Source organism: Harpia harpyja, chromosome 8 (genome assembly GCF_026419915.1).
Source record: "Harpia harpyja isolate bHarHar1 chromosome 8, bHarHar1 primary haplotype, whole genome shotgun sequence".
Lineage (NCBI taxonomy): Eukaryota > Metazoa > Chordata > Aves > Accipitriformes > Accipitridae > Harpia > Harpia harpyja.
The window spans coordinates 45,793,038-45,820,762 of record NC_068947.1 but is presented as its reverse complement, the minus strand read 5'-3'; the positions used below and the strand labels follow the sequence as shown (position 1 = coordinate 45,820,762).

The following is a 27,725-nucleotide window of genomic DNA, read 5'->3' as shown; positions in this document are numbered from 1 at the left end:
CTGTGTATAGCCAGATGCCTTCTGAGGGCTTTTATTTTGCTTCCTCGAGCATTGACCCCAGCTCGGAGGCAGGATAAGCAATTGCCCAGGTGGGAGGCCTGACCCCTGGTGTGAAATTTCTATGGCATCAGCCAATTTGGAGAATGAACTGTAGGTATAGAGTAGGAAGCCCTAGCAGTGGTAGCAATGTGGTAGAGATCAAGGGAGTGGAGCACAGGGAAAGGCAAAGCAGGGAGGTAGAAAGATAGCGTGGGATGGATTGAGTAGCAGAACAGCAAATAGTTTAGAGAAGTATTGGCAAAGCTTTAAGAATAGTAGTCCTGGGTGAAGCTTTCGATAATTTCTTTGAATGTAATAGTTTTATTTTCCCCTCTTGTCTAATATTTCTTCTAGCTGAGCAACAAGGTGCAGCTTTTATTAAACCCCAAAAGTGGTTCCAGCTCTTACCTGGCTAAAGGGAAGACAAGTGGCAGGGGGCAGCAGCTGAATGCGTTTGGGCCGGGAGAGAAAGAACAAGCGCAGCGCAGCAGGTACACCATCTCGTGGTCGAGATGGTTTTCAGGAAAGGCTTGTACCCGCCCCTCGGGGGAAGGGGGAGATGAGGAATTTGGGGCGGGGGGGGGGACCTCAGCAGTGACGGGAACGCTGCCACGCCGCGTGTTTTCCTTCTGCGCGCACGCAAGAGGGCTGTCAGTCTTGTTCCCCGCGGTCCGTTTTGAACGCGTACCGTAACCCAGAAAACGTGCTGCCTCCCACTTAGGCCGCTCAGGTAAGGAAGGCAGCGCTCAAACTCAAGGGTGGGCCCCATTTCCAGGTGTCCCTCACACGCCCGTGGGGCCGGCGCCGATGTCGTGCGTGTGTGTCCCCCCCCCCCCCCCCGCCGGGCCGGCAGCGCCGCCCTCGCCCGCCCTTCCCTCCGCGCACACGTGCTCCCCTCCCGCCGCAGCCGTCCCACCCTCCGCTCCCCATTGGCCGGCCTTGCCGGGAGGAGGCTGTCTCGCCCAATCAGAGGGCAGCGCGCAGCGCCGCTTTCCGCGCGCCGGCGAATGGTCTCTTAGGAGCAGCGCCGCGGGCGGAGGTGCCTTTCGGGAGGCGGCGGCGGCGGCGGGAGGTCACCCGGGACGGGACCGCGGCCGCCCCCGCCCCCTCCCCCCCCCACCGGCCCGGCCGGCCCCGGGAGCGCGTCCGGCCCGGCCCCCAGCCCTGCCCGGCATGGCGGGGCCGCGGGGGCGCCGGCCGGCGGGGCGCTCCGCCCGGGCTGGCGGCGGCGGGGGCAGGTGCTGCTGGGCGGTGCCCACGGGGCTGCTCTGCGCTTACGGGTTCTTCTGCAGCGTGCGGCCCTCGGAGCCCTTCCTCACCCGGTACCTGCTGGGGCCGTACAAAAACCTCTCCGAGACCCAGGTACCGCGGCCCCGGGCACCTCGTACCCCCGCCTGGGGGTTTGTGTTCTCCTTGCAGTACGTGGGTGCTGGGGGTTACCGCTGTCTTTTCTCCCCCACCTAGGTGTTCAACGAGATTTACCCCGTGTGGACTTACTCCTACCTGGCACTGCTGTTCCCGGTGTTCCTGGCCACAGACTACCTGCGGTACAAGCCCGTGGTCTTGCTGCAGGGCCTGAGCCTCATCATCACCTGGTTCATGCTGCTGTACGCCCAGGGACTCTGGGCCATCCAGTTCCTCGAGTTCTTCTACGGGATAGGGACCGCCACCGACATCGCCTATTACTCCTACATCTACAGCGTCGTTGATGTCAACCTGTACCAGCAGGTCACCAGCTACTGCCGGAGCGCCACCCTGGTGGGCTACACGGTGGGCTCAGTGTCCGGGCAGGTGCTTGTGTCGGTGGCAGGATGGTCCCTCTTCAGCTTGAACGTTATCTCCTTAACCAGCATATCTGTTGCCTTTGGCACAGCCTGGTTCCTGCCAATGCCACAGAAAAGCTTCTTCTTTCATCACGTCTCAAGTCAGCAGCTCAGTTGGGAAATGAAGGTCATGGACTGTAAAAATGGGTCGGCTGTCCAAGATCATCCCAATGTGCAGAGGACACCTGGCTGGGAAGATGAGACAAAAGTTCCCTTAAACGAGGAGGGTCATTCAGCAGAGAAACAGGTGAGTTGTGCCCTGGGTTTACATAAGTAGAGAACGCAATACTGATGTGGTTGTCATGCATGCATATGTGTGTATATGTATGCGTGCATATATGTACACAGCAGTAGAGGTGTAATTTCCAACAGCAAAAAGTATCCCTTTGCTTATCCAGCTTCCTTATTTATGGCACAGGAAAATTTATTCCTGGCTTCCTTTTGCTGATTGAGCATGGCAGGCTGCTCCTTAGTTTTTTCTGAAGTTGTTCTGTGTGTCTCACAAGGCTGTGATTAGAATTCTCTGGGCATCAAATTGCCATTCAACAGTAGAAAGCAAGGGACATCTCTGGGGTACTAAAAATTGTGTATGTATCCAAATTTTGTGCATGCTTCTGGATGCACCCCGTGACTTGCAGAAAAGAGGAAAATCTTCCTGTACTCACATTTTGAAAAAAACTTGCATGCTTCTGGATGCACCCCGTGACTTGCAGAAAAGAGGAAAATCTTCCTGCACTCACATTTTGAAAAAAACTTGTTGCTTCAACTGTTATGTAAGCTGTGCAGCAATAAGCTGTGTAGTAATAGGGGTTTTTATCTTATGATCCTGGAAGGAAACTGTAGTAGTCCTTTGCTGTGGTTTAACCACAGCTGGTAACTAAGCACCACACAGCTGCTCACTCATTCCCCCCCACCCAGTGGGATGGGGGAGAGAATCTGAAAAAAAAAAAAAAAGAAAAAAAAAAGTAAAACTTGTGGGTTGAGATAAGAACAGTTTAATAAAACAGAAAGGAATAAACTAATAATGATAATAACAACAACAATAAAATGACAATAATATTAATAAAAGGATTGGAATATACAAAACAAGTGATGCACAACGTAATTGCTCACCACTTGCTGACTGATGACCAGTTAGTCCCCAAGCGGTGATCCCCCCCAGGGCAACTCCTCCCAGTTTATATACTGGGCATGACATCACATGGTATGACATATTCCTTTGGCCAGTTTGGGTCAGCTGCCCTGGCTCTGTCCCCTCCCAACTTCTTGTGTCCCTCCAGCCTTCTTGCTGGCTGGGCATGAGAAGCTGAAAAATCCTTGTTTTAGTCTAAATGCTACTTAGCAACAACTGAAAACATCAGTGTGTTATCAACAGTCTTCTCCTACTGAACCCAAAACATTACACCAGCTACTAGAAAGAAAATTAACTCTATCCTAGCCGAAACCAGGACATCCTTCACAGCACTTACAGGCTGACGTTGATTAGTTATAGCTGGACAGAATACAGATAAATTGCAGGAAACACGTCTGCATAATAACAGCCTAATGCAGCCCATGAGAGCACCAAGGTAGTGCCCTGACTTGTGGCTCTTGTGGGCTACGTAACCTCTAACAATGTCACTTGTATGGAAACAAGCATGCAGGTGCCCTTGTTTGGTGGCAGGATGTGTTGGGTCCCACAAGGTGACGAGCGAGCAGCCTCCAGTTTTGAGGCCTGATGCATGTGTGTAGTTGCCTGCTGGGCAGCTCTCTGCCACGCTGCTCTGGGCAATGCACGCCTACGGAGAGCCTGTCGTGGCAGGGGGATTCAGGGTTCTGCAGGGAGGTCAGCCTTGCTCCTCGGTCAGGAGGAGGTTGTGCTCGTTCTGAGAACAAGCCAGCAGGTAAGTGCAGCTGTTGGTTTAGTCAGCTAATGGGTATTTCAGTTAGCAAGTAAGCCCCGGTTAGCTGGGTCCGGGGAGGCAGCATCCAGGGCTGCTTTCAGCTTCTTCCAGCTACAACTGCGAATTAAAGGTATTAACATTCCAGGGACCTAATCCTGCCCCATCCAGCACAATCTTGTGTGAGCAAAAGTATTTTTAACCATGTTATACTTGCATGCTGAAGGGTATTTCTTAAACAAGACAAATTCTGTGCCAATAATGACTAAGGTATTAATATAACTTATCCATCCCTTTTGTTTATCTTACTCCCATCCTGTGAGAGCAAGGGTGGTTCCAAACTAATGGTGAAAATTTAAAAAAAAAGCAAGTACGCTTGCATAACTCTCCAGAGTTCAGTTATACCAGGTGCTAAAAGCTGTGAAGCATTGCCATGTGATGGTAGTCTTTCTTACTAAGGTAACTGCAACCATATTGCACAAACGTAAATGAATGACTGTACGAATAATGGTACTGAAGAAGCACTGCCAGGTAGTGGGAGGGCGGATAAGCTTTTCTGGCTTATCAGGCACATGCTTGAGTTGAATGTGCCAAATCAGTTTTTGTAGCGTACGTGATAGTTCCCTTCCCTGTTTTTCCTGCACCTGAACTTGAGGTTCCAGTGAAACCCTCTGTGGGGGAGTTGCATTCCTAAAGTCACGTGGCCACAAGCTGACCTCTTCCCAAGTTGTTCTGTTGGGCTTTGGAGGCACGGCATCCACATGCAGAGCAAGTGTTTTGCTATTGGCAAAGCACCAACGGGACTCTGTGTGTTTAATAAAGGTGCTTAGAAATCAGTGACACTTCGAGGGGTGGAAAAAAGGGAGTTCAGGACAGAGTTAGGCCATGGTCTTTGGGGGTTTTAATAGAAACAGCTTAAAATGAGTTTTATTGCTCATGGAGAATAATCTTTCCCAGGCATACACTGCACAGTTCCCCCTGGGAAAGGGAGTACTGCCAAGAGTGTAAAATTGCTGTTGCTGCCTGGAAATTGTTCCAAAACTGGGCATGCGACAGCATAATGTGCACTAGCTTAGTCCTGTGACAGTCCTGTATGTTTCCCTGCAGGGAATCCAAGTTCATGGGGCTAGAGATGCTGGGTGGGCCCTGGGGGCTCTGCCCAGTCTCACATGAAGTAACTGCTGCTCTGACTTGCACAAGAAGGGTCTTGCCTGTCTACAAAGACTCTGTACATGTGTGCATGCAGCAAACGGAATCAGCAGCTCTGTCTACAAAGCAAAGACATGCTTGTTTCCTCTGCTGCGGTTGGCATAAAGTGGTTAGGAAAAGGACTCTAACAGCCTGTATGTAAAAAGCAATTTTCATTTGTTGTCATCCCCTGTTGCTAGAACTGATCTATTTTCAAATTTTTTTCAAACCACTTCATGGGTCTGACCTCTTTTGTGCTCTTTCTAGAAAGACTCGGAGGGGAAAGCTTCATTTTTCTCTCATGCCATTTGTCAGAGCACTTGCGTATATAGGAGCTGCTATTTGCGATAGCCATGTCTGGCGAAGTAGCTTCTGTTTCTCTTCAGATCCCGAGGCAACATCTCTCACCTTCTCAGAGCCTTGGCGAACATCAACAGGGTAGAGCATGGTGTAATGAGATTGCTTCTTTGAATATTTATAATCCCTGAATGCTAGTACTAAAGAAAATCAACTTACTTGTGGGGAAATATGCTCATCTGGTGGCTTTCATGTTCTCTGTGCTACCAAATTTGGTTGAATTTGCATCAGGACTTAAAAGTGATGCTTTTTGCCTTTATGATTTGAATGACTGCTTTCTGATCCTGTCTTGTCAAAGTGGATATCATGTCCTGTTCTCCTGTGTTTCTTCTCTCTGGTACCCTTCAGTTGTTCACGTAATACTTCTAACATCTAGCAGTTACTGCTCTCTGCTTGAGAGAGCCAGAGATTGAGGCGTGCTGGGGACTGAACCCTTCCTCTGCAGGTAAGGGGACGACCCTTGTTAGGGCAGAGACCAGCTGCTGAGACCGTGGGATGGGGAAGCTTTTTATTCATTACTCTGTGGAGGTTTGTGTTCGAGAGTGGTACTGTCACTCACCAGTGATCAGACTGCTTGAAAGGAGCAATTTGGTGGAGCAGTGTGAAGTATTTATAAACAAAGACTAACATTTCTCTCCCCTTCCTTCTCCAATCTATGCAGGAGCAGAAAGTAGACATCGTAAAGGTGCTCAAAGATCTCTGGCAGGACTTCCTACAGTGCTACTCCTCCCGGACCATGATCTGCTGGTCCGTGTGGTGGGCACTGTCCACCTGTGGCTACTTTCAGGTCATCAACTACGCTCAGGGCCTGTGGGAGATGGTGCTGCCTTCTCATAGTATGGAGATCTACAATGGTGCCGTGGAGGCAGCCTCGACGCTGCTAGGTGAGCTTCTGGCATAGCTCCTGCCTCTGCTGTGAGAAATCCCTTGTGTCCCTCAAGGTCACCAGAGCATGGTTTGGCAGTGTCTTGCGTTCCCTCAAGCATGCAGGAGAGGCAGCCCTGGCATTCGGGGTGAGTCTTCCCTGATGTGCACAGGTACGGTGCTCAGTGTTGAGTTAGTTGTTGCATGCAGCCCTAATTCTTGTAATCCAGTACGTAGGTGTTTAAAGGAGCCTCCCAAGTCAAACTTCATTCTGAAGTATTTGGCAAAAGGCTCCAGGCATGTGCCTGACTGTGTGTTCTTGGTTGTCACTATGGCAGTGGGGTTATGTTTGTTTTAACCACTCAAAATCAGACTAAGGGTCCTATGGGTTTATTGCTTTTCTTCTCTGGCAGCGTAGGGAACATATGAAGGTTTCCTGTACACATGCAGCATGCAGAGCGCCACATTTAGTCATTTCAGCACTGTTAAGCAGAAAAGCTATTAAGATGAAAGAAGTTGCTTGACTTGAAAGGGACAGGTAGGTCAGTCAACACAAATATTTGTTTATTAAGTTGTTTAATAGTGTTCCATCACCAGATCTAGGGCAATACCTTTTTAATATAGCTAACATACCCTTACAGAGGCTTTCTAGGTGTTGCTGCAGTATGTTCCTTTTCTTTGATGGAGTCATCGTTCTACCATCTGCTGTGGACATCACCTACTTGGGGGCAAAAAAACCCAAGGGACACAGAGAAGGAAGGCTTAGTACTTTCTTGGGCATGCTCAGGCCCCTCTTGGAGTTCAGTGGGAAGCTGTGGCAGTTTTATAGTTCTAAAATCTGGTCTGCTACCCATTGTTAGTTGGGTTTGAAACTGTCGGCAACTTGATTCTGAAGGCTTTGGCTATTAAATTGTCTTTGTGCTAAACCTACACTTTAATAGCATGTAGTCATACACTGTTCCTCCATGCTAGTGTGATGCTGTGGCTCTTATTTCTTGTTTGATTTGGCTTCCTCTACCATCCTGCCTTGGTCCCAGGAAGGAGAAGAATCGGTATCAAGGGAAGGAAGACCCATAGCATGGCCAAATGTCAGCAGATTAAAAAAAAAAAAAGGGGGGGGAGGGAAAAAAAAAAAAGAGTATTCTTCAAACTTATTATGAATATCTTTGATAACAAGGTCCCCCTTTTTTTTTTTTTTTTTTTTAAAGGCCTGTGAACAATCAACATATTGAAAGAAAAGGTGGTTGGCACTAAACTCATGTAAAACTGAAGATTTTAGTTTCACATTTTGATTTTTTTCCTCTAGTATCATTTTTGTAAATGGTTGAATCATTTTGGGTGACGTTTTCTGAAAGCAAATTAGCCTCTGTCCCTGAACTGCTCAAAAGACAGAACCAAAAAAATCCTTCTGGTTGACACAGATTCATTGCTTCGAGCAAGTGAAGTTTAGTGAAGTAATAACCTCAACTAAAAGCTTGAAGAGTATAACAGGACTGGAAGGGACCTGTTAAGGGTAAGCATCCAGTGACCTGACTTCCTAGGCACTAGTGTGAATGCGCTAACTTCTTCTAATTTCCAGTTTGAATTTATTAATGAGCAGTTTGTCTCTGATGTCATGCCAAGGTTGTATTTTAGCAAAAATATTTGCTCTGGGCCAAAGAAGCCAAGTTTTTCTAGTTGGTCTTTGGTAAAGTTAAGCTCTTTGTTCACTGTGTCATCTTACTAGCCCCTCTTTGCACCAAACCTGTTTTGAGTTGTGTCCTTTTTGAAGGCGGATGACTGGAGCTGCACTCAACTTTATTCAGTGAAGCCTCAGACTTGTAGAAGAACATACTGTTCGCTCTTTTCCCTTTAGTAGAAATACCTTTCCTGGTGCATCCCAGATCTGATTTGCCATTTTCATGGCTCTTAGTCATTCTGTGCTCAGTTATGAGCAATGTTTGGCAACCTTTGTGTAAGATGCTGTTGCCATCCCTGCCTGCACCTGCGCTGCCCTGCAGAAGGGTTTAAGTTGAGCGTGGTGGCTCATGTGGCTGTCAGCTTCCTGTCCTGGGCAAGATAAATAGTATTGCTTCTAGTGAGGTCAACTGACTGTTAAGCTGCATCCCTGCACCTTCTTGGGAATGTGGCAATCTTTTATCAGGTTGGTTTGTGAAACCACTGGATCAGCTGTAGATGTCCAATTGCAGGACACAGATTTTTTTTTTTTTTTTTTTTTTATATTGTCATAATTAGGTGTCAGGCTGATATAACTTTGAGACATAGAGGGAGTACAACCTCAAGAGTTGCCATGAGATCCCCAGAAAGTCATGTCTGTTTCCAAATTTAGAATTTCTGAGACAGTAGAAAGAAGGGTCTAGGACTTAGCTTCTTTTTGCATCTCAGGGTTTTGCTGTTGGGGGAGTCAGACTTTCAAAGAGCAAAATGTCAGTCAGGTAGTGTCACAGCAGGCACTGGAAAGAAGAGTTTAGTGGGGGGAAATAAATTCCTTTCCCTTGGCATAGCTACCTTCTTCACTAGTCTGAAAGATTGATGTGAGGTCTGACAGGGTTGCAGGCTTGTACACACTGATGGTACATAAGGAGTCTTCGGGTGCTTGAAGGATTTCTAAGAGAGGGCCAGCTAAGGGCTACAAAGAGCTTAGATGCTGCACTGTAGCACTTCTGTACAGTGGTCAAATGCTGAATACAGTCCTCTTTTTCAGAGATCTCCAGTAAACCTCCCTTTGTCAGTATGCTATTTGTCTAGTGTGCTGTGTACAGCAGCGTTCTTATGCTGTTGGTTGCTATTTGGCTTGTTTGCAGAACAAGGCCTACTTCAAATGGGAATTTTCTTGTAATATGTATTTGGGCTTCTTGGTAGTTACAGCTGTGATAGCGCACGAAACACACCTTGTCTGCTCATTGAGTTGCATGAAACATCACACACTTTCCGTCTTGTGATCTGTCTTCTCTCCCCATCCTCACTTCGTAAAATCCAGCAGGAGTTACAAACCTGTTCTGGTTGTAAAAGATTGTTCTTGCATAATCAACAGCGTGTGATTGTAGCTTGCCTGATTGCAAGCTGCATCCCAGGAGATGTGGATTTGGACCCCTGCTCTTTCTTGCTCTTACAGCCCAGCATGAAGATGACAGTAAATGTAGGTTTTTCTGCCTCCTGGGAGAGAGCTCTAACAGCTGTGTATCAAAGTGGGTAGTGTCTTTCTCCCTCCTACCCCCACTAAAGCGCCACGAAATAATTAGCTGAGTGCTTTTGAGAGCCAGTGTTTGCATTTCTGTGTAGCCCAGTTGACAGCACTGCTGCGGTCAGGTGCAGAGGACTGAGTGGCAGTGGCCTGAGTGCTGGGACTGTTGTGCTTCTGAAGCCAGAGAGGAGACTTCAGAGGCAGTCAGTATTGACCTTTTTTTTTTTTTTTTTTTTTTTTTCCTCTGTTCCTGTAAAAGTGAATGAGAATTTACAGCAGGGTTCCAGGTAAGGGAGAGGTCAGGAAGGAGAGCTGCTAAGGTCTGCACATTAGTGTCCTCTACTTCAATCGTGTTTGGCTGTTAGGGTCTGTACAGCTCCTAATACACAGTCTCCAAATTGCTCCAACTGCCATTACTAACAGTCATGCTTTCCTTCCCCTCACAGGAGCTGTTGCAGTGTTTGTTGTGGGTCACATAAAAACATCCTGGGCAATGTGGGGTGAAGTGGCACTTGCCCTGTTCTCCTTTCTTATCGCTGCTGCTGTATATATCATGGACACTGTTCGTAACATCTGGGTGTGCTATGCATCCTATGTTGTCTTCAGAATTATCTACATGCTGCTAATCACGATAGCAACGTGAGTATCTTTTTGATGTAAAGTGCTCTCAAGGTTGTAGCTGGTATGAAAGCTGGCATGTTTTCCTTGTAACTAGAGTCTTGCCTACCAGGAATTTTGAAATCTGTTGCAAGGGTTTGTGTTGTGATTCAGGTTGGAAACCGAGGCACAGAGATATATTTGGCTGGCAGTCTGCCCAAGCTTAAAAGTCTTATGACAGTAAAGTGACTACTTCTAATATTAGATAGAGCTGCTTGCCACGGGAATGTTTTTCATGAACACGGCTAGAGTGAAATGTTAACAGATGAGGAGATGACAATGTTTTGCCTGTGTTGAAGTGTCAACTTTCCCTAACCAGCAAGGAGGAAAACTTATTCCGTGTTATTTGTCACTTTGGGGAGGAAGACACAGCTGTTGTTGAACCACATGTGCATAATTGCTACAAGACAGCTCAAGCACAGTATGAGAGGTGATGCCGAAACTGGTAACTGCAAAAGGAGTTCTGGTTAGAAGGTTGCGGGAGGTTATGGACCACACTGCAGTTGGCTGACGCTTCGAGATTGTCAACAGCTCACTGGGATCAGAGCATGTTATATCTTCTCTCTGTGACAAGACCCTTTAGCTACATTGGACAGGAGGGCTGTTTCAGTAAGACTGAAATCCACAGAGCTCCCACAGTGGGTTTTTTTGTGTTTTGGGGGTTTTTTTAAGCTTTTTATGTGGGTCTGTGGGTCTCTCCTAGCTTCTGTGCTAGTCTGCCATGATCCTATTTAGAAAAGTACACTATCAGTGCAAGGTAATTTAGCTGTGGAAAATACTGGACCAGTCTATGTAACATTTCAGGTTGCATAGTCTTCTTGTCCAGAGAATTCCTCCTATTCTTGCATTTCCCTGCTTTTTCCCTGTCCTTATGTTTCTGGTCATCCCTTTCTTTCCAGGTTCCAGATCGCTGCAAATCTCAGTGTGGAACGGTACGCCCTGGTGTTTGGGGTCAATACTTTTATTGCCTTGGCACTTCAGACTCTGCTCACTTTGATTGTTGTGGATGCCAGTGGGCTTGGGTTGGACATCTTCACCCAGGTATGACAGACTCTCTTAGCTTTACTGATGGGAGGGAGGAAGGTAAACCAATCTGTAAAGCTTCTCAGCTACCTGTTGCTGGGTCAAGAGTTTGACAGAGAAATAATCACTGATTCCTGATATTTTGGAAGAGGAGGGAAGCTCATGTATTAACCTTCTTACAAATTTGGTAACTGCTTGGTTTAACCACTCCTTTTTTTTATTTTCTTTCCCCTTCTCTGCAGTTCATGATTTATGCATCTTACTTTGCGGCCATCTCACTGGTGTTCTTGGGCAGTGGCATATACAGTATTATAAGAGCTTACAGAAGACAAGAGCAGATGCAAAGCAGATCTCCTGAAAGCCAGTAGTGCACCAAGTGAAGACTCTTGGTGGCTACATATGAAGACATAGGTCTGTGTTTTAATCTCTGCCTTTTCTTCCCAAGGCAGTCACCTTAATGGTTATTTGATCCATATTTATACTATATTAGCAGCACATTTTAGAAGGTAAATGTATTAGCTCTTACGTAAGTAAGAACAAATACCTTCTTTCTAAAATGCGTTTTGTTCTTCTGTTGCATATATGGGATGTGCAGCAAAGAACAGTAAGTTTTCTCAAAAAAAGCCTTGGGAGGTTTTAGTCTAAGGCTGTGCATCTGGAGGCTGCCATTGAAAAGGCAGTTTCATGATTGTCTGCTCAACTGCTACTCTCTCTGTCACCGAGGTGCTGCTGCAGGGCAGAAGTGAGGGCACACTGATAGACCTCTCTGTGGAGAGCCCCAGGCCTGGCTCAGGAGGTGGCCTTAGGCCTGTGCTCTGCAGTGTGACTCTCGCTGTGGCTGCCCCGTGATGCTGGATGCTCCGTTTTGAGGACTAGTGCACTTACGTTTCTGCATATGCACGTACTTCCTTGAATGGCTTGTACAGTTTCTGCTGTTCCTGTCTGTCACCCCTGCTGCCAGAGTTTTACCATAGCGGATCATGGTGCTTCCCCAAAACCTTAACTGTGTCCTGGGGCAACTTGTGACACTGGTGAATTGGCTATCCGCAGTGCTACTTGTGCCATGAAGGCCTGTGCCCAAGGGACTGTAAAGGTGGAGGGGAAACTTAAGTAGACAAAATGCTAATCCAAAGGACCCTTGGACATCTTTGCCTTTGTCCTTCAGGACTGCAGATTCCTGTGATTACAGGAGTCACTGCCTCACAACCCTGGGGGCTGGGCTATTTCAGTGGGATGGTGGATGTTAGTATAGCACTGAGAAGAAAGGTGACTTGCAGGATTTTTAAGCTATCCTTTGTGACCTTGGAGAATCACGACTCTGGTGACTAAATAGGTACCTTCAGTTATGGTAGTTAGCAGGATGACTGCCTGAGGCTTTGAAAAATCCTGATTTCTGGTCTGTCAGTTTTTCCCCTTATTTTAAAATGCCTTTATGCTTCTGGTGGGTCTCTGTCCACTAGTTCTACCTCTTTTTTTTCACCTAAGCAGAACAATGAATGTTTGGAGTGGGCAGTTCTTTTATTTTGTCAAGTCTAAGCAATTTGGGACTTGCCTTATACCTGGTTTTTAAAAATAATTTATTTTTTTCCAAATTGCTTCAGTATTGGGAAGGAGTTGCACAGAGTTGTCCTGGGCTTGGGCACATGGATATTCAGGCACCATGACCAGCACAGGAACAGATACCTGTAGTATACTGTGGAGATGGCCTATGGACTGTACTTGTTGCTGTGCAGGTTGTGGTGAATTTAAGTGTACAGGAGAACTGGCAAGGGAGAAGATGCAATGCAGCTTGCTTCCTTCCATGCCTTCTCTCTCTGTGCTGGTTAGAGAGTCTTCCAGTCACAGCCTGAAGAAGCAGCTTTGATTCATTGCTTGCTTTTAGTGCCATGGAGACTTCACAGCATCGGGGCTGGGAAGGCGTTTCTGCCTTGGCTGGGACAGGTATGGCCTTTCTCTTCAGTTCTGAGAGCCTCAGCCTTTACCATGCAAGGTGAATGATTAATGTGTTTGGGATATGCAGCCTGGGGAGGCCTTCCAGGCTGGCTGCTCACGGGAACCCACTCCCCAAAGCTTCTCTGTGTTTGCAGCCTGCCTCCCAAAACAACCCCCTTAAGAGGGCTCAGCTGTACTGGCATTTACACATGTAAACTTAACTGCCTTATCCTGAAATGGAAACTTGAAACCCCCATGTATATATGCCTTTCTTTACTGGTTTTTTGTTTTTAAAAAAATAAAATTTGAAGCCATGAAATGCTAGCTGACGAGCTGTCCTGGGAAAGGGAGGGCAAGTGCGTATCCTGTCCTTGAGTTCCTTGGTCTGATGGCAGGTGCAGCAAGGCATGAGGAGTGGATGTACAGCACTCACGTCAAGTGACTGAAAGAAGCAGCTCAATTTTAATCACATTTATCATACAGAGAACAACCCAGTTATTTAAAAGCAAGTCAAAAATTAAAGAATATAAAGCAATAACAATGATTTTTTTACCAAAGTAATGAAACTGTGGCAACTGCAATCGAGAGGCATGCTACACTGCATACATCTTCAGGCCTGTTAATGTATGGAAGCCACACCTGGATGTTGTTCAGGTTCCTACACTGTGCTGTTGCTGTGGTGATGAGGTGACTATAGAGCCTGACTGGAGCTGTATGCAGAGTTACTGATGCCTATGAAATTCTGTAATCATGTTGACATTGTTGGTTTCTAATTGAATAGCTATTTTTGTTAAATAAAAATACTCCAAGATATCCAAGATATCCTGTGTGGCCAGTGTTTGTTTTGTGTTTTGATGTCTTGTTAATCCACAGCACTGCTGTGCAGGTTGTTTTGAGCGTCTTTGTTACAAAGAGGAAAAAAAATACAGGACAAAACGTGAAAAGAAGCAAGTCTTCAAGCAGCTGATAGTTGTTGGCTAGTTTGTGTACGTTTGCAGAACTCTGTGCAAGAGTCTTGCATTGAGGATCGTTAATTGCTGAGCAGTTCAGAAATACCACTTCTGTTCCAGTGCAGACTGGTCCAGTGAGGGTGAAGATGACTCACTGATGCAGGGTAACCCTGGTCAGGATGCATCAGTCTCACTGAGGGTGACTGTAAGGGAAAGCAGGTGTAGGTTTGCCGTGCAGAAGGACCTTTTTATTTACATTGACCTAATTACAAAATTGAGGCCTTAAGGAAGAAATGCTGTAAACTCCCCACCCTGGCACACCCACGCTTGACTGCCTTGGAAAGCTCTCCCGGTCTTGTGCTTCTATAAGAGATGGCTTGTACCTGATAGTACAGGTACTGGGGCTGGAGGGGAAGGTGGTCTCTGAATATCTGCTGCCAGTTTGATGTAGTTCGGTGTGTGTAGTAGCCCAGCCAAGCCCTCTGCACAACATCAAAAACAAGAGAAATGAGGTGGTCTGAGGAGGAGGGGGGTGCTTTCTTACATGTGTTTCCTTGAGAGCCTTATTGCTGAGGCAGGAGGGGTAGGGCTGTCAGTGTGTCAAGCTCGCTCTGAATTTCATTCGTCTGCCTACCCTGGGTGAATGCCGGAGTCGGCTGTGCAGGGATGAGCTGCTTGACAGTGGGGGGATTAAAATCTCTTCTTGCATTTGACAGGAAGGTAACCAGTAGCTCATACAGGTATAGCATTACCCTTTAAGGTGAATTCAAGTGTTTCACGTCTCTGGTGCTGGGGAAAGGTGCTGTGACAAGAACCCTGAGGCTGCTCTTGCCTGCGAGCGAAGCAGGTCCATGTGAACTGTGTCAATCCTCCTTGCTCCTCCCATTGCATCCTGCCACACGGTGTACAGCTGAGAGATCTGAAAAGGGACACCCAGCTGCTGTCAAGGAGCTGAATTCCTGCGTTGGTGATACAGCACACCGTGCGGTTTGATGGCGATGAGATAAATACTACACACGGCTGGGGCGTCTGCCTGGCATGCTGTGGCTGTTTCTTTGTTCCATTCGATGCTGGGGTTTGCTGGAGGTAAGTGTTACCACTGAATCTGTGTGTCCTGTACCAGGCTTGCTATGATGCTGCTAAGATGTGGTATAGTTCCTGGGCTTTAGGGTCACTGTTAGGGGGAGAGGCCAGGTGCTGGGCTTGTTCTGTCCAAAAAGTGAGGAATAGTAAGAGCTGCCAGAGGCTGCCATTTCAGGAGCAGCACCCACTGCTCTCCCCCTGGGCTAGCGCTGGCTGGGACAGCCCACCAAGGCATGGCAGGGTTACACTCAACAGTGCTGTGGCTGTGTGCATGTGTGAAATGGCCGGCTGCTCTGGCAGTGCTTTTGGGGAAAGGGAAGGGCTCTGCAGAAGTGATTTCGTTTTCTTCACTATCGGTGTGATCATAGCCAAGTACTGGGGAGGAAAGAGGGACTTTGCTTATGGAGGGGCAGGAGACTGGGAGCTCTGGATCCTGCTTCCAGTGACTCTTGACAGTGTCAGCTGTTTCCTACATGACATACGAGAGGTGTTAAGGTGCTTGTTTAATATTGCTCTGGAGGTGTTACACACCCTTTCTCTGTCAAACATACTCGCGCTGCATGAATCGGTGTTCCCTAAACACAGTGCCTGATGCATTAGTGACATAGAAAAGAGCAACCAACATGTCGGGACCTGTCCTTGGAGACCTGCATTGCTTAGCTGTTGCTTCCATTGTGGCTTTTCAGAACCGTGCTCTGTAGCTCCCTCACAGACAGGAACATCTGAAAACCTAAATTTAGTGACATGTGAGTTAATGAATGCAGGCATGAATTTGGATTGACCTTAAGATATCATTAAATTGTCATTATGAAGCATCAGAGCTTGATATTCCAACAATGGGGTCTAGTCCTTGTCTTACAATCACGCTGATTTGTAGTTAGTCGAATAAAGCATCTCTTGTGAATGAAAGGGGTGGCACTGGCTTGTAAGATGAAGGATAGTCTTATGATAAAAGCAGAGCAAAATGCTTTGATATTGTGCCCAGTTCTCTTTATTTTAGTCTGCTATGAACTTGTCAAAGCTACCTGTCTGTGAAATGTGGAAAATCAGAAGTTCGGCATATTGTCTTCAAGAGCGAGACAACTGCATGACCGTGGGTGAGGTCAGTGGTTGAAGTTTTTCCAGGTTCAGCAGGAACCATTGCCAGGCAGGTACCGGAGTGTTATCTCAGGTAAGTATCAGGGAGCCCTTCCAACTCACTGAAAGCAATGTCAAAACCCATTCCTCTTTCTCACTGTATGGTGTAGGATTAGCAGAAACCCCGAGGTCGTGGATTCCAACCTCCTCTTGTGGCGTGTGAGCTATGATGACAGGTATCTTCAGTGGCATGTGAGCTATGATGACAGATATCTTCAGAGACCTCCTGAAGCCCACCTTGAAGGGATTTAGCTTTTCTACCCTGTGTGACTTTGAGTGAAAGGGTAACTCTACCTGCACTACTCTGAGAGTTATCAACGCCCTGGCTAAATTTATTCATGGCTGTTTTCTGTCTGTATGTTCTTTCATTAACATTAACCCTTTAGTGCAGGTGGCGTGTTGCCCTCTGAGGTGTGTGGCCCTTCTGGTGCATTTGTAGACTGTCGTCGTTCACTTTGCTGGGCCAGTGTCTTCAAAACTGGGGGCCACGGCTGCGTGGGGGACGGTGTGATGGGTGCCATGTCAGTGCTGCCAGTGAGGATGACCCCCTCCCTCCCTCCACCCTGGGGGGGCCATGCTGCCATGGCCCAGGCCCACGTGCTGGCGGGAGGAATGAGGAGGGTCATCCCCCAAAAGATGGTGCTGGGAAGCACCACACGATGCTGCACGAGCCTTGGTCACCCCGGAGGGCTGCTGGCCTCGTGGGCCACTTCCCCTTGCCGGGAGCTGCCCTCCCCGGGCTGAGGGGACTGCGGAGCGGAGGCGTGTTGTACACCGGGAGGTTTATACCTCCATCTTGTGCTGGTGCTGCGGGTGGGAGTTGAGGCTGTGACGTGAGCTGACATTTGGAAGTGGTTTATTTGTTTTTTCTAACGAGCGAGCGTATCTGCTTCCCATTGAACTACACCTAGCGGGGTCGAGCCAGTGGCTCTCCGTGGTAACTGGTGGCAACACCAACAACCCCGTTTATTGCGAGCCTTTCAGAAGTTACCCATGTGTTCAGCCAGCGGTTCAAATACCACTACCCCTTCCCTGAGGCCGGGCAGCACAGCCCTGTCCTCTGCGAGGCCCTGACGGGCTGCAGCAATGGCAGCCCCTGCCTGGTGCCACCACAGCCAGCGTTTCGCAGAAGGGCCTCTGCCCCGTGGCGAGCCCTCTGTGCGCTCCGTCGCGGGTCTGGTGGTCACGCAGCGTGTTGTGGGGCCTGCTGATCCCAGGGGCACAGCATCCACGACCGGTGGGGCTGTTTGGTCCTCCATAGAGGAGGCTGCGACGTGCCACCTCTACCCCACAGCTCTGCTGAGGAGCCTGACCCCCCCGCCAGCTCCCCGAGCCCAGGAGGTAACTCGGGGTGCCTTTCGGTGGCTTTTTTTCTGGAAGGGAGTTCGTTTAGGGTGTTCTTCTGTTTGGGTTTGTTTTTTCTTTTCCCTTTTTTTTTTCACATTTTGAAGTTCTAGGAGCAATGTGTGATTAAGGCAGAGAGGTGTCTCTTCAGAGACGCGGCACTATATTAACGAAAGCTCAAATGTTGACACTGCTAGCTTTTGGTCTGATCAGATTGCTCATCCCCAGCCGGGGCATGCATAATACAACACAGAAACCGCCGCCGCTCAGGCTGCTCCCGAACAAGTGCATAATTTAACAGCACCAAAAGGCTTTTAGCCGGGCAGGGAAAGCCGCCAGCCCGGCTGCTGCCCCTCTCCTGGGCGCTCGTGGCTGTGGGCCCCCCCGCCGTGTTCTGCTTCCCGTTAATTTCCGAGGGTTAAATGAACCTGTGTAACGCGAAGGTAAAAGAAAACTCCTCCTCCTAACGGGCCCTCGGGCCTGAAAATGGGGGACAAAGCGGGGGGGGGGGGTGGTGTGCGGCGCGGCGCCCCGTCTCCATGGCAACGGGGCGGTGCCGCCTCGCCAGCGCGCTCGTGCCCGCTGCTGCCCGGGCGCCGGCGGGCAGGGAAAAAGTGCGGGCGGGGCCGGGAGGAGTTTGGTCCTCGGGGGCCACCGTCGGCGGTGACCGTTGCTGCAGGAAGGTGAGGGAGGGCCCCGCTGCTGCCATGGCAACGCCGCCGGGCGCACCGGCGGGCCGGGCCGGGCCTCGGCGGGCGGCGGCACCTCGTCCCCCGGGCCGGGGAAGGGAAGGGGAGGGGGGGGGCAGCGGCGGGACCCGGCGGGGCCGCGGTGAGCGGGCAGGGCGGGGCGGGGCGGGGTGTCCGAGGCAGAGCGGGGCCGGCTCCCGCCGGGAGCGGGTAGTGCCGCTGAGGCGAATGGCGAGGGCACCTGCCGGCTACGGCCGGGGCGGCCCCGTCGTCGGCAGCCGCCGGTCTGCAGACGGCCGGCCTTCGTGCGTTACGGCTCGGTGAGAGGCTGCTTCGCCTGCGGGCGGGCGTTGGTAGTCATGGCGGTGAGGCGGTGGCGAAGGTAGGGCCGGTCCCGGGCGGTGCGGAGCGGTGCGGTGGCGTTTGCCGGTCTGCAGCAGCAGCAGCTGCCCGCGTTGAAATGCGGGGCTGGACCTTCCCCGCCGTGACCGTGTTGGGTTCGGGGTCGTGAATCTGTATGTACGTGTGTTCTGGTACAAAGGGGCGAAATCACAGAAGTGTATCGCTGTATCCCTCTTTTTGTTGGAACTGAGCCTAGCCTGTGCCTGAATGTAACCGCGTAGAGGTGTTACTAAGCCTTGCAGAACAATTCGGTCGCAGCATACACACCACACCCAGCCCCCCGGTTAGAATAGAAGCAGGTGGAAATGAAGACTTGAGATTTTCTGAATAATTTCCGTCCCTATTAAAGCTGAAGCACTTCAATCTTTACTTCATAAGACCCTAAATAGAATAGGAGCTGATTCAGGATTGTCTGAAACAAGGTCATTAAACTGAAATTATCTCTTCAGACAATACTACTTTATGTTACAACAGAAGAGGCTGATTTTTATGCTTTTCCCTTTATTATACCTATCCTAAATAAATTGAACAGTTTTCAGTTCACAGACTGCCACAGGCTGTCATGAATGTGTTTTGTTAAAGGCACCATTCAGCATTGCAGCGTTTGCATCCACTCACCTTAATGATGAAGAAGTTGAAGAGAAATAGTTCTTTCGTGCTGAATACATACTAGACCAAAGTAACCTCCATTAAGAACCCAGGTACATGTCACCACCCAAACCAAGGATATTTGTGAAGGAAGGGACATTTCCAAGCAAAAATGATTGCATGTCATATGAGAAGAGGTGCAGGAAAAACATGATGGAAATAGACAGGGTGTGGAAAGCCAAGGCAACAGTCTGAAAAAATTTGAAAATTTAAACTCGGAGAAATCTAGAGTGATTCTCATGGCTAAAAAGAAGTGAGTTAGGAGAAAAAGTGTGCCAGATTTTCCTGAATAAAATGTGGATCAAACAGAAGGAAGAGCTTTTATAACGTTTGTATACAAACAAGTTCACAGCAAAGTGCTCAGCTTTATTGCAATTCTTTCCTCTTAAACAAACCTTGACTAAATTTTGAGGCTGAAAAGAGCAGCACTCTTGTCAAGCACGAAACGCAGAGTTCTAAGAAATGGAGCTGGTATTCATGTGAGTAAATAACTGAGAACTCTTGGGATGCTCATCAGAATTTAAAACAAAAGCTTGAAGGAATTTAAGCAGCATCTTCTGGGTGGAAGGGGTTTTACAAAATGCATGTCAAAATGCTTAGACAGGTTGGGAAGTCCAGGTGCAACCCTTCTTGTCTGGAAGGGCAGGATGGTCACACAGCAAGAGCTGTCTTGCTGTTCCAGGGCTATCCAGGGTCAGAGCTAACTCTTACATCCCATATTGTGTTGCCATATGCTAATAATCCTATTGGGATCTTTTAGTATGTTGTAAGTGACACAGATTTGTCCTACTAGAGAGACACTTAGAAGTGGCACCTTCCAGCCTACAGCAGAGAGTACAAAGAGAATAGGAGCTTTTGAATAATCAACACTTTCTTCTTTTATGTTGCTTTCGTAAACAGTAATAAACAAATTAGGGAAGGCATGATGAGTGGCTAAAGCTGTAAAAAGAGCAGAATCAGCTCTCTAGGCTGATGTGTCTCCACGTGTCTTTAACCCTTTTGTGTCTTTGAACGGAGACAGATGTCTTCTATCGAGTAAGCTGAGCTGAGAGGTGCAGGCAGTCAGCCTGGAGCCCCAAGCCCTGGCATTTAAGCAGTCCTTCAGGAGCTGTTGGCACCTGTGTGTTATGCACTCCAAAGATTGTTTAAAAGACTCAATCCCTATAGTGGCTTATCTTCAGTTTTGTCATGAATATGACTATATCCAGCCTGATTAACTGGCTAATGAGTATTCCCCATTGTTGTCCTCAGAAATTCAAACCGGAACTGAATCCTTTTCCCAGCAGTCTCAATTAGTGTCTGTGTAACTTTCTTTACCCCTAACACTAGTGGAGGTGATACAGTTTGAAAGCTAGCTGCTTCTAAATGTTCAGTCACTCTAGCAGAAGGTTTCTGTCAAGAGTCCAATCAATGAATGTCTTTTCATTTTAATATGTTATTATGAGAACCTTTTTGGTAATATGATCTACTGTAAGCTGTGGCATGGATCTTCTAGGGCTTGTGCATCCTGCATTTTTGCAATGTAAGTTTAAACAAGTTAATTTCTGTAGAGGAAAATGGGCCAGGCAGGTATAAAACAACAATGTAAAACACCTGGGAGCAATGAAAGCTCGTAGTACTTCTAACAAACGTAAAATAGCAGTCTCTTTGTCCAAGCACGAGACCAACAGTTAAGAAATCATGAGTTCTAGTTTTAGCTCTCTCGGTGACTTAATACAAGATGTTGAGTAAGTCACCTTGGTTTGCTTTGACTCAAATCTTCCCCTAGTAGTCAGAGCTGGAAAGGCTAAAACCGCTCATGTTTATAAACCATTGGTGATCCTTGGTGCTGTGGTGCTATCTACCATGGTTGTATTGATACTGCTTACAAGATTGGTGAGGGTACCGTAAGAGGTATCAATGTTCTATATTTGTGTGTCACTGGAGTTTTAAAACCATTTTTTTCCTTCTCCTTTTTGTAGTATTACTGTAACACATCACCAAAATGAGTGACAAGGAAGACCAAGAAGATCCAGCAGATATGGGTGATTTAACAGAAAGTGGAGAATATGAAGATGATTTTGAAAAAGACCTCGAATGGCTAATTAATGAAGAAGAAAAAGAAAACCTTGGTGAAAGAGAGGTATTCGTTAAATTAAATGCTAGTTGTCTTATTTAGAAGACAAAATTGAGTAATATTTGGAATCATAAGCACAAAATTCAATATGGTTTGAAACATGTAGGCACATTCACTGACTTTTGACAAGGAAGTTTATTTGGAATTGTAGTGAAAAACCAATTCAGTGAACTGGTTAGTTTGGTTATAATTGCCTTAAAACAGAAAATTCAGTGTTCATGAAAAAGAATATGTTTGTTTCAGAAGTACTTCTGGGTTCCTTTAAGTGTTTGTGCAACACATGTTCTGTTTTTATGCTGTCACTGATCACTTTACTGTGCAAGCCATGGCTAAAGTTTGTGCATGGAGAAATTGCAAGAGAGTTTTAGTGCCAAAAAAGCTATTAGTTATGACATGCGCTATTTGACAGCCTGTTTTAGAATTAGGGTAGTTAGTACTGCTTTTCTCGCTCGCTATTTCTTTTCTCTTTCTCTGATACTGTTGTTTGTTGGGAGAACAGACTAGTTTATCTTAATTTTTTTTAGAATCCTGAAAAAAATGAAGAGGGTATTGAAGCACAAATTGTTAAAGTTGCGGACAACTTTGAGGAAGACAGTGAGGAAATGGAAGAAAATCCAGATCAGCTTTCAGAGGCAGATGTAGATGCAAAAGTGAGACCCTCCAATGAAGAAAGTTTGGAATCCAGGTCTGATATGAAACAGGGGGACCGTGTATCTGATACTGATAGTGAAAGCTCTATCCAAGAATCCAGGCTGGAAAACCAGCAGGAACTGGATGAAGAAGAGGATGAAGAAATAAAGCGTTACATCTTGGAAAAGATTGAAGAAGCCAACAAAATGCTGGAGAATCAGGCTCCTGTGGATCAGAACAGAGAGCGGAAATTAAAATTTAAGGATAAGTTGGTGGATCTTGAAGTTCCTCCTCTAGAAGATGCTGAAGTTTGTAAAACTGACCTTGCAAGAGGAGATGATGTTTCAAATAGGCTCTCTCGGTTGCATATTTCTAATGAAATGGGACAGGAAAGCACATCACTTTCACCACGTGCTGGCAAGGATGAGGAAAAGAAGGATGGTAAAATCCTAGTGGAAAAAGATGGGAAGTTTGAACTCTTAAGTTTACGTGATATTGAAAGTCAGGGCTTTTTGCCCCCAATAAGTGTTTCTTTTACTGATATTGAAACTCAACAAATGTCTCCAAAATCTTCACACTACGGTCCTTTTGGCACTGTCTCTCCAATGAAGGAAGTACCTCCAGTAAGACTAGGAGCACATTCTTTTTCTCCTGGTGGAGAAGAGTGTGTGTATTTCCCTAAGCCTCCATCTAACCCTAAGCGTCGTCCAAATTCTGCTATCAATGCTGCAAGAGGTCTGGGAAAACGGAAGACTCCGCAGAGGGCGCAGTCTGCAAACGTGCCTGTGAGAAGCTCCACTTACTGCCTTTCTCCCAGACAAAAAGAATTGCGGAAGCAGTTAGAGCAAAGGAAGGAAAAACTGAGGAAAGAGGTAAAGATATAGAAGCAACAAGTAGATCACAGTGACCATCCTGTTCCTCTGCTTCACAGAGACCACATGTTCAGGGCATTTACTCCATTTTTCCATGATAAAATAGGCAACAATAACAATAATAATAACAATTCTCTGGAGTTTGTCCAGAATCTCTCAAAACTCCTCTCCTTAAAAGAAAAAACCAAAACTCACAGAGTGGCCTAGGATCATGGCTTGCTCACAGTAGAAATTAAGTATTTATTTAATATATCCTTCGTAAATAGGCCGCCTTCTGCTATATTGTGCTTACTGCTTTTGCTTATTGACTCTCTTTCTACCTAGGTTCCATTACAGGCCCACTGTTTACTGGAACATAGCACATGGTATCCCCTCTCCACAGATTACACTGCAATGCAGGAAGTTAATGTTAACCACAGTAATGCAGGGGCACATTTGGGTGCTCATGAAGTATGTAATAGGCAATTACCAAAGGGAACAGTGTTCAGCTGTAAGATTTACACAGGAGAATGACTGTGAGAACTGTGAACAAAGAGGGATGTGTTTAACATATATGGAAGATACAGCTGACTTCAAAAGTGGCGTGCCTTGTTGCTTGCATAAGATGCATGCTGGTGAAGTCACATTGACTGATAATATAACTGGATACTTTTTTCCTGTAAAGGTTTTGTGTGGGTGAGTGTTGTAGTAAGTTTTCTCAATGAGTTTGTTGCCAAGTAGTTTTTTCTCCCCTTTCTCTGTTAATCGATACTACCTTTCCTTCTTACTTGGTTTTACCTGGGCACTACACAGAGGACAAAAAGAAGAAAATAGTCCCAGTACTGAGGTTATTCTTCTTGTATCTATAAAAAGCAGTAATCTAAAAGAAGAAAACCAAAAAACCTCTATTGTAGAAAATCAAATCAGTATCTATCTTATGTATTACTGGGGAAAAAAACCTTTTTAATTCTTTCTCAGCTCCTTATTAAGAAAAAATTAATACTTAATAGAAAATCAGCCTCTGACAGCTGTAAGAGGAACTTCAGAAATCTTTACCAAACGTTTTAAGAACTTAGATGTTTTTCTTTGCTTTGCATTATGATGATACAATTACAAAAAGGTAACTTACTATGTGTCTTGCTCTGTTAAAAAAAGATCAAGAAGCATCTACTATTTTTCTGTGCCATGATGTTCTAAGTAAGCTGGCTAAGTAGCTTCAAAGGTTATTTTCTATCCGTGGCAATAGGTCTAGCCTGCTTTATTTGAAAAGTTTGCTGAGGCTTAGCTCAGTAACGAGGGGTATGAAATGTGAAGAGTTACTGATGTGTTTTCTTTGTACATGCAAGACTAGATCTCTTGACACCATACTCTGCACATTTAAAGTAAAAGGTAGGGTGGTGGAAGTAAGGAAGGTTATTTTCCTAACACTGTGTGCTAAATCTCTTCCTCTGTTGGCTGACTTACAAAAAGGTAAGACTGTATTACCTTATTTCTTCATTCTGTGATGGATTTCACAGGCATGAAACATTTCTTGACATTACTGGAATCCATCTGCTTCATTTTGGTGGGGTTTCTTCCATTTCAGTGAATGACAAATTGTAAATTTGGAGGATAGCCTGAAAGTTGTGTGTAGGTGGGAGGAACATCATCTCTTCACAAGGAGACTAGATTTCTCCGAGTGTTGAAATGAGTGGGGATTGTAGCTTTTGTGTCAATGAGTGTCAAAACCTGGTAAAATGTCCTAATCAGCTTTCTGAAGTGTTTGAAAACCTTTCTCCTCTTTGTAGATACTTGTCATTAGCTAAAATGCGATTAATAATTTAAAAAAAACCTTTCTCAATTTTGTAAAAATCAGTTCATTTTGTAAACTTGAAAAAAGTGTTAAGCTATTAATAGTCCTTAAGTAAATACCACCTCATGTCCAGAAAAAATCCTTAATTATATGGTAGTGCCTGAAGTCCATAGGTAGTTAATTGTCATTTGGGGTTTAGTGGTCCCTCAAGCCTGAGAGCTGCATTCATTTTTAAAATGCATGCTTAAACTGATTTTAAGCCAGTCAGAGCTATTGGGCAGATGTAATTTTAAAAATGTTCACCTGTTGCTATTGAATTGTCTGTGAGTTGAGATGTATCATGGAAATGGAGTTAATCGCAAAAAGGGTTAGCCTGAAGTATCTGAACGTAACCTGAACCGCAGAAGTGCATAAACTTGTTTCTTCCTAAAAGTAGTATCAACTATGATGCAGTCTTTGAGTATTCCTGTTTCATCTGTATTTTTGTGTCTCCCTCATATAATTCATTATATTTTATTTATTGTCTATGAAGGGCCTTTGCAGATTAAGATGATTCTCTTAAAAACTAAGTTTATTCACTCTTCATTCCACTTAAGGAAGAAGAAAGGAAAAGGGAACAAGAAGAACAGAAGAGAAGAGAGAATGAGATGGTTTTTAAAGCTTGGTTACAGAAGAAGAAAGAACAAGTGCAAGAAGAAAAGCGAATTCGCCGTGCAAAGGAGCTAGAAGACTTGAACAGCAAAGTAAGATCTCCCTGATGTAGGACTGGGATCTGTGGTGCTCTCGTTAGATAGGAAAACCCCATTCTAAGCCTTTGTTCTCAGCTAAGCATACGAAAATTTACAGGGATAGGAAATGTTTTTGTTACATTGTTTTCAGTGAAGAGCTAGATTGACTTGCATGTTTAGGATTGTTCTGCTTGCATCGTAGAAGCTACATAGATGAACTTAATAGCTATAAAATCACAGGAGATACAGCCATGCTCCTTTTTATCCGGAGAATGACTTGATTGAACCTACAGTGAACAAACAGCCAGAAAACCCTTTGAAGTGTATTCCTTACCATCAGAACTTCTTGGCAAGCAATTAATGCATGTGACCTGACCAAAACCTGAAGATTCAGATGTTCTAAAGTTCCTCTGCCTTGCAGTGATGGTCTTGAAAAGCTAAATTCAGTATTTTTTAAGACATACTGCTTTGAATGCTTGCTCACGTGTATATTCCATGCCAGATTAGCATATGCTCTAGCTTGCTTATAAAGTATGTTTCGTGGATGGGAGACGCCAGCAGAGTTAAAAAAATTATTATAACGTGATTAATATAAATGTAATTTAATGATAAGCTTTGTGTATGTGTCTTTTTTTTTTTTTAAATAGGAGAGGAGCAGGAATCCAGAAGAAGCCTTCAAGTTATGGCTTAAAAAAAAGCACCAAGAACACATGAAAGAAAAACAGATAGAAATTTTGAGACATCAAGCTGAGGGAATTGCCTTTTTTCCAAGAACAGAGGAATGCAACAGAGCCTTTAAAGAGTGAGTAGGGTCATTCCTAGGGAATCATATTTGAAAATTTTGTAGTCTATCATCTTAAGACTGTAGTTATTTTACGGTACATCTTTAGTCCTTGTTGTTTGGGGTTTTTGCATGAATATTGCCCTCATAAACTTACACCCTACCAAAAATACATCAATTCCTTGATGTTGTTTGTTCACTGTTGTGAAATTACTTGTCAGAACCTGAGCTGAAATAGTGAGTTACTTCTGCTGAAAAAGGGAGATCCTTCTCCCCTGCCCCTTTTTGCCTGCTCTGGAGCAGGCTTGGGTTGATTCAGTTCATTAAACAAGCAGAAAATTAATCCAATAAAATTACTTTTTCCCCCTCAAGTCTGTGAGTTGAATCAGCTCAACAAAAGGGGGGAGGTAAAGCTGGGTGCAGGAGAATTGGGATGGAAAAGTAGTGCTTCCCATGTTTAGGAGTGGCAGGCTTTTAGACTGGCTCAGCCATGCCACCTAACTATATCCTATAGGACAAGGTGACTCTAATGGGGGCAAGTCTCCTCTGAGTGGATGACGTAAAACTTTCACTTGCAACTGTCAGTACTTCTAGTCCTCTTTCTCTCTCCACAGATGGCTAAAAAGAAAGAGAGAAGAAAAACGAGCAGAAGAACTAGCTGCTAAAGAGAGAGCAAGGCAGCTTAGGTTAGAAGCCAGAAGAGCAAAACAGATGCAGAATATCCACTGTATTACTTCAGAGCCAAAATCCTTTCGCTTCACAGACCATTACAGTTGAAAGTTTGATGTAACCAGAGTTCTTAGTGGCAACCCTCTTTCTTAACTTTTATGGCTTGAGCTTTTGATCTTTCTTGTGGTGTTTTTAAAGCTTTCAAGCAAGTTTAACAGTTAATTACCTTCACTGACAATGATTTTACTATCTATTTATTTGTAATTTTGTTGAAAAGCCTGCTTTTATGTATAACTCAGGGATCTTCTTGGTTTGACCAAATCTAAACGAGTGTGAGATCTATATATAAGGGTGGCAAATACACATTCCTGTCTTTAAAAGGCACTTTATACTCAACACCACCATGAATTCCTGGATGCAGGCTGTTATGTAAAATGTTGATGTCTTGCTGGGTTAATATTGTTGTTTGCTGCTGCTTGTGATGAAGACTGTACAAGGTGTTACGTTGTTGGAAAATGCTGTTTCTTGTACTGTTTCCTATTGATCAGCTGTTAATTCTGGCTAGACCAGAGGACTATTTTATTTTGGTTTGGGAAAGTGGTCATTGAAGGCTAACATGTAAGTGAATGTGCATCAGTTTTTGAAGCTTGATTTCTGTGAGTCATATTTAGTAGTTTTCTATTCCATGAAGTTAAAAGGTTGCGTGAAATTATGACCTTTACCATTATCAGGGACGCTAGATTCCTTGTATACATATCCATGTTTGCTAAATTAATTATAATAAACTACTTCACCTTGCCCAGCTGAATTGTGAATTCTTGTCAGAGAACATGCTGAGGTCAATCATGGAATCATAAAGTTAGTGGAAGATGAGGAGCATTCTGTCCAGCTATGTGTCAACAGACTTCACAATGTGGCACTGTTCTTACATTTTTGCCACATTCAAAGTGTTTTCTGG

At 45.6% G+C, this 27,725-nt stretch overlaps 2 protein-coding genes across 7 annotated transcripts; both read left to right on the top strand.

The window, feature by feature from the left end:
- Positions 1-1,130: 1,130 nt before the first annotated feature.
- On the top strand, positions 1,131-13,760 carry SLC19A2 (solute carrier family 19 member 2). Its single transcript, XM_052794751.1, has 6 exons — positions 1,131-1,401; positions 1,504-2,109; positions 5,949-6,171; positions 9,782-9,974; positions 10,892-11,033; positions 11,258-13,760. Exons 1-6 carry the CDS (start codon positions 1,213-1,215, stop codon positions 11,381-11,383), a joined length of 1,479 nt encoding a protein of 492 aa, XP_052650711.1. The 5' UTR covers positions 1,131-1,212; the 3' UTR covers positions 11,384-13,760.
- An 824-nt stretch (positions 13,761-14,584) lies between these two features.
- On the top strand, positions 14,585-27,569 carry CCDC181 (coiled-coil domain containing 181). 6 transcript variants are annotated; one of them, XM_052794512.1, is made up of 6 exons: positions 14,585-14,983; positions 21,162-21,322; positions 21,841-22,818; positions 25,186-25,332; positions 25,965-26,119; positions 26,713-27,569. In XM_052794512.1, the coding sequence occupies exons 2-6, from the start codon at positions 21,185-21,187 to the stop codon at positions 26,873-26,875; spliced, it is 1,581 nt and encodes a 526-aa protein (XP_052650472.1). In that variant the 5' UTR covers positions 14,585-14,983; positions 21,162-21,184; the 3' UTR covers positions 26,876-27,569. The 6 variants fall into 6 exon arrangements, with proteins under 6 accessions (XP_052650472.1, XP_052650474.1, XP_052650476.1 ...); XM_052794514.1 differs by lacking the exon at positions 14,585-14,983 and adding an exon at positions 18,037-18,144; XM_052794516.1 differs by lacking the exon at positions 14,585-14,983 and adding an exon at positions 18,220-18,292.
- Positions 27,570-27,725: the final 156 nt, after the last annotated feature.

Coding starts and splice junctions, on each gene's coding strand:
- SLC19A2 (XM_052794751.1), top strand. CDS start 1,213: ATGGCGGGGCCGCGGGGGCGCCGGCCGGCGGGGCGCTCCGCCCGGGCT. Junction 2,110..5,948: donor GTCATTCAGCAGAGAAACAG/GTGAGTTGTGCC, acceptor CAATCTATGCAG/GAGCAGAAAGTAGACATCGT. Junction 9,975..10,891: donor CTGCTAATCACGATAGCAAC/GTGAGTATCTTT, acceptor CTTTCTTTCCAG/GTTCCAGATCGCTGCAAATC.
- CCDC181 (XM_052794512.1), top strand. CDS start 21,185: ATGAGTGACAAGGAAGACCAAGAAGATCCAGCAGATATGGGTGATTTA. Junction 21,323..21,840: donor AAAACCTTGGTGAAAGAGAG/GTATTCGTTAAA, acceptor AATTTTTTTTAG/AATCCTGAAAAAAATGAAGA. Junction 26,120..26,712: donor TGCAACAGAGCCTTTAAAGA/GTGAGTAGGGTC, acceptor CTCTCTCCACAG/ATGGCTAAAAAGAAAGAGAG.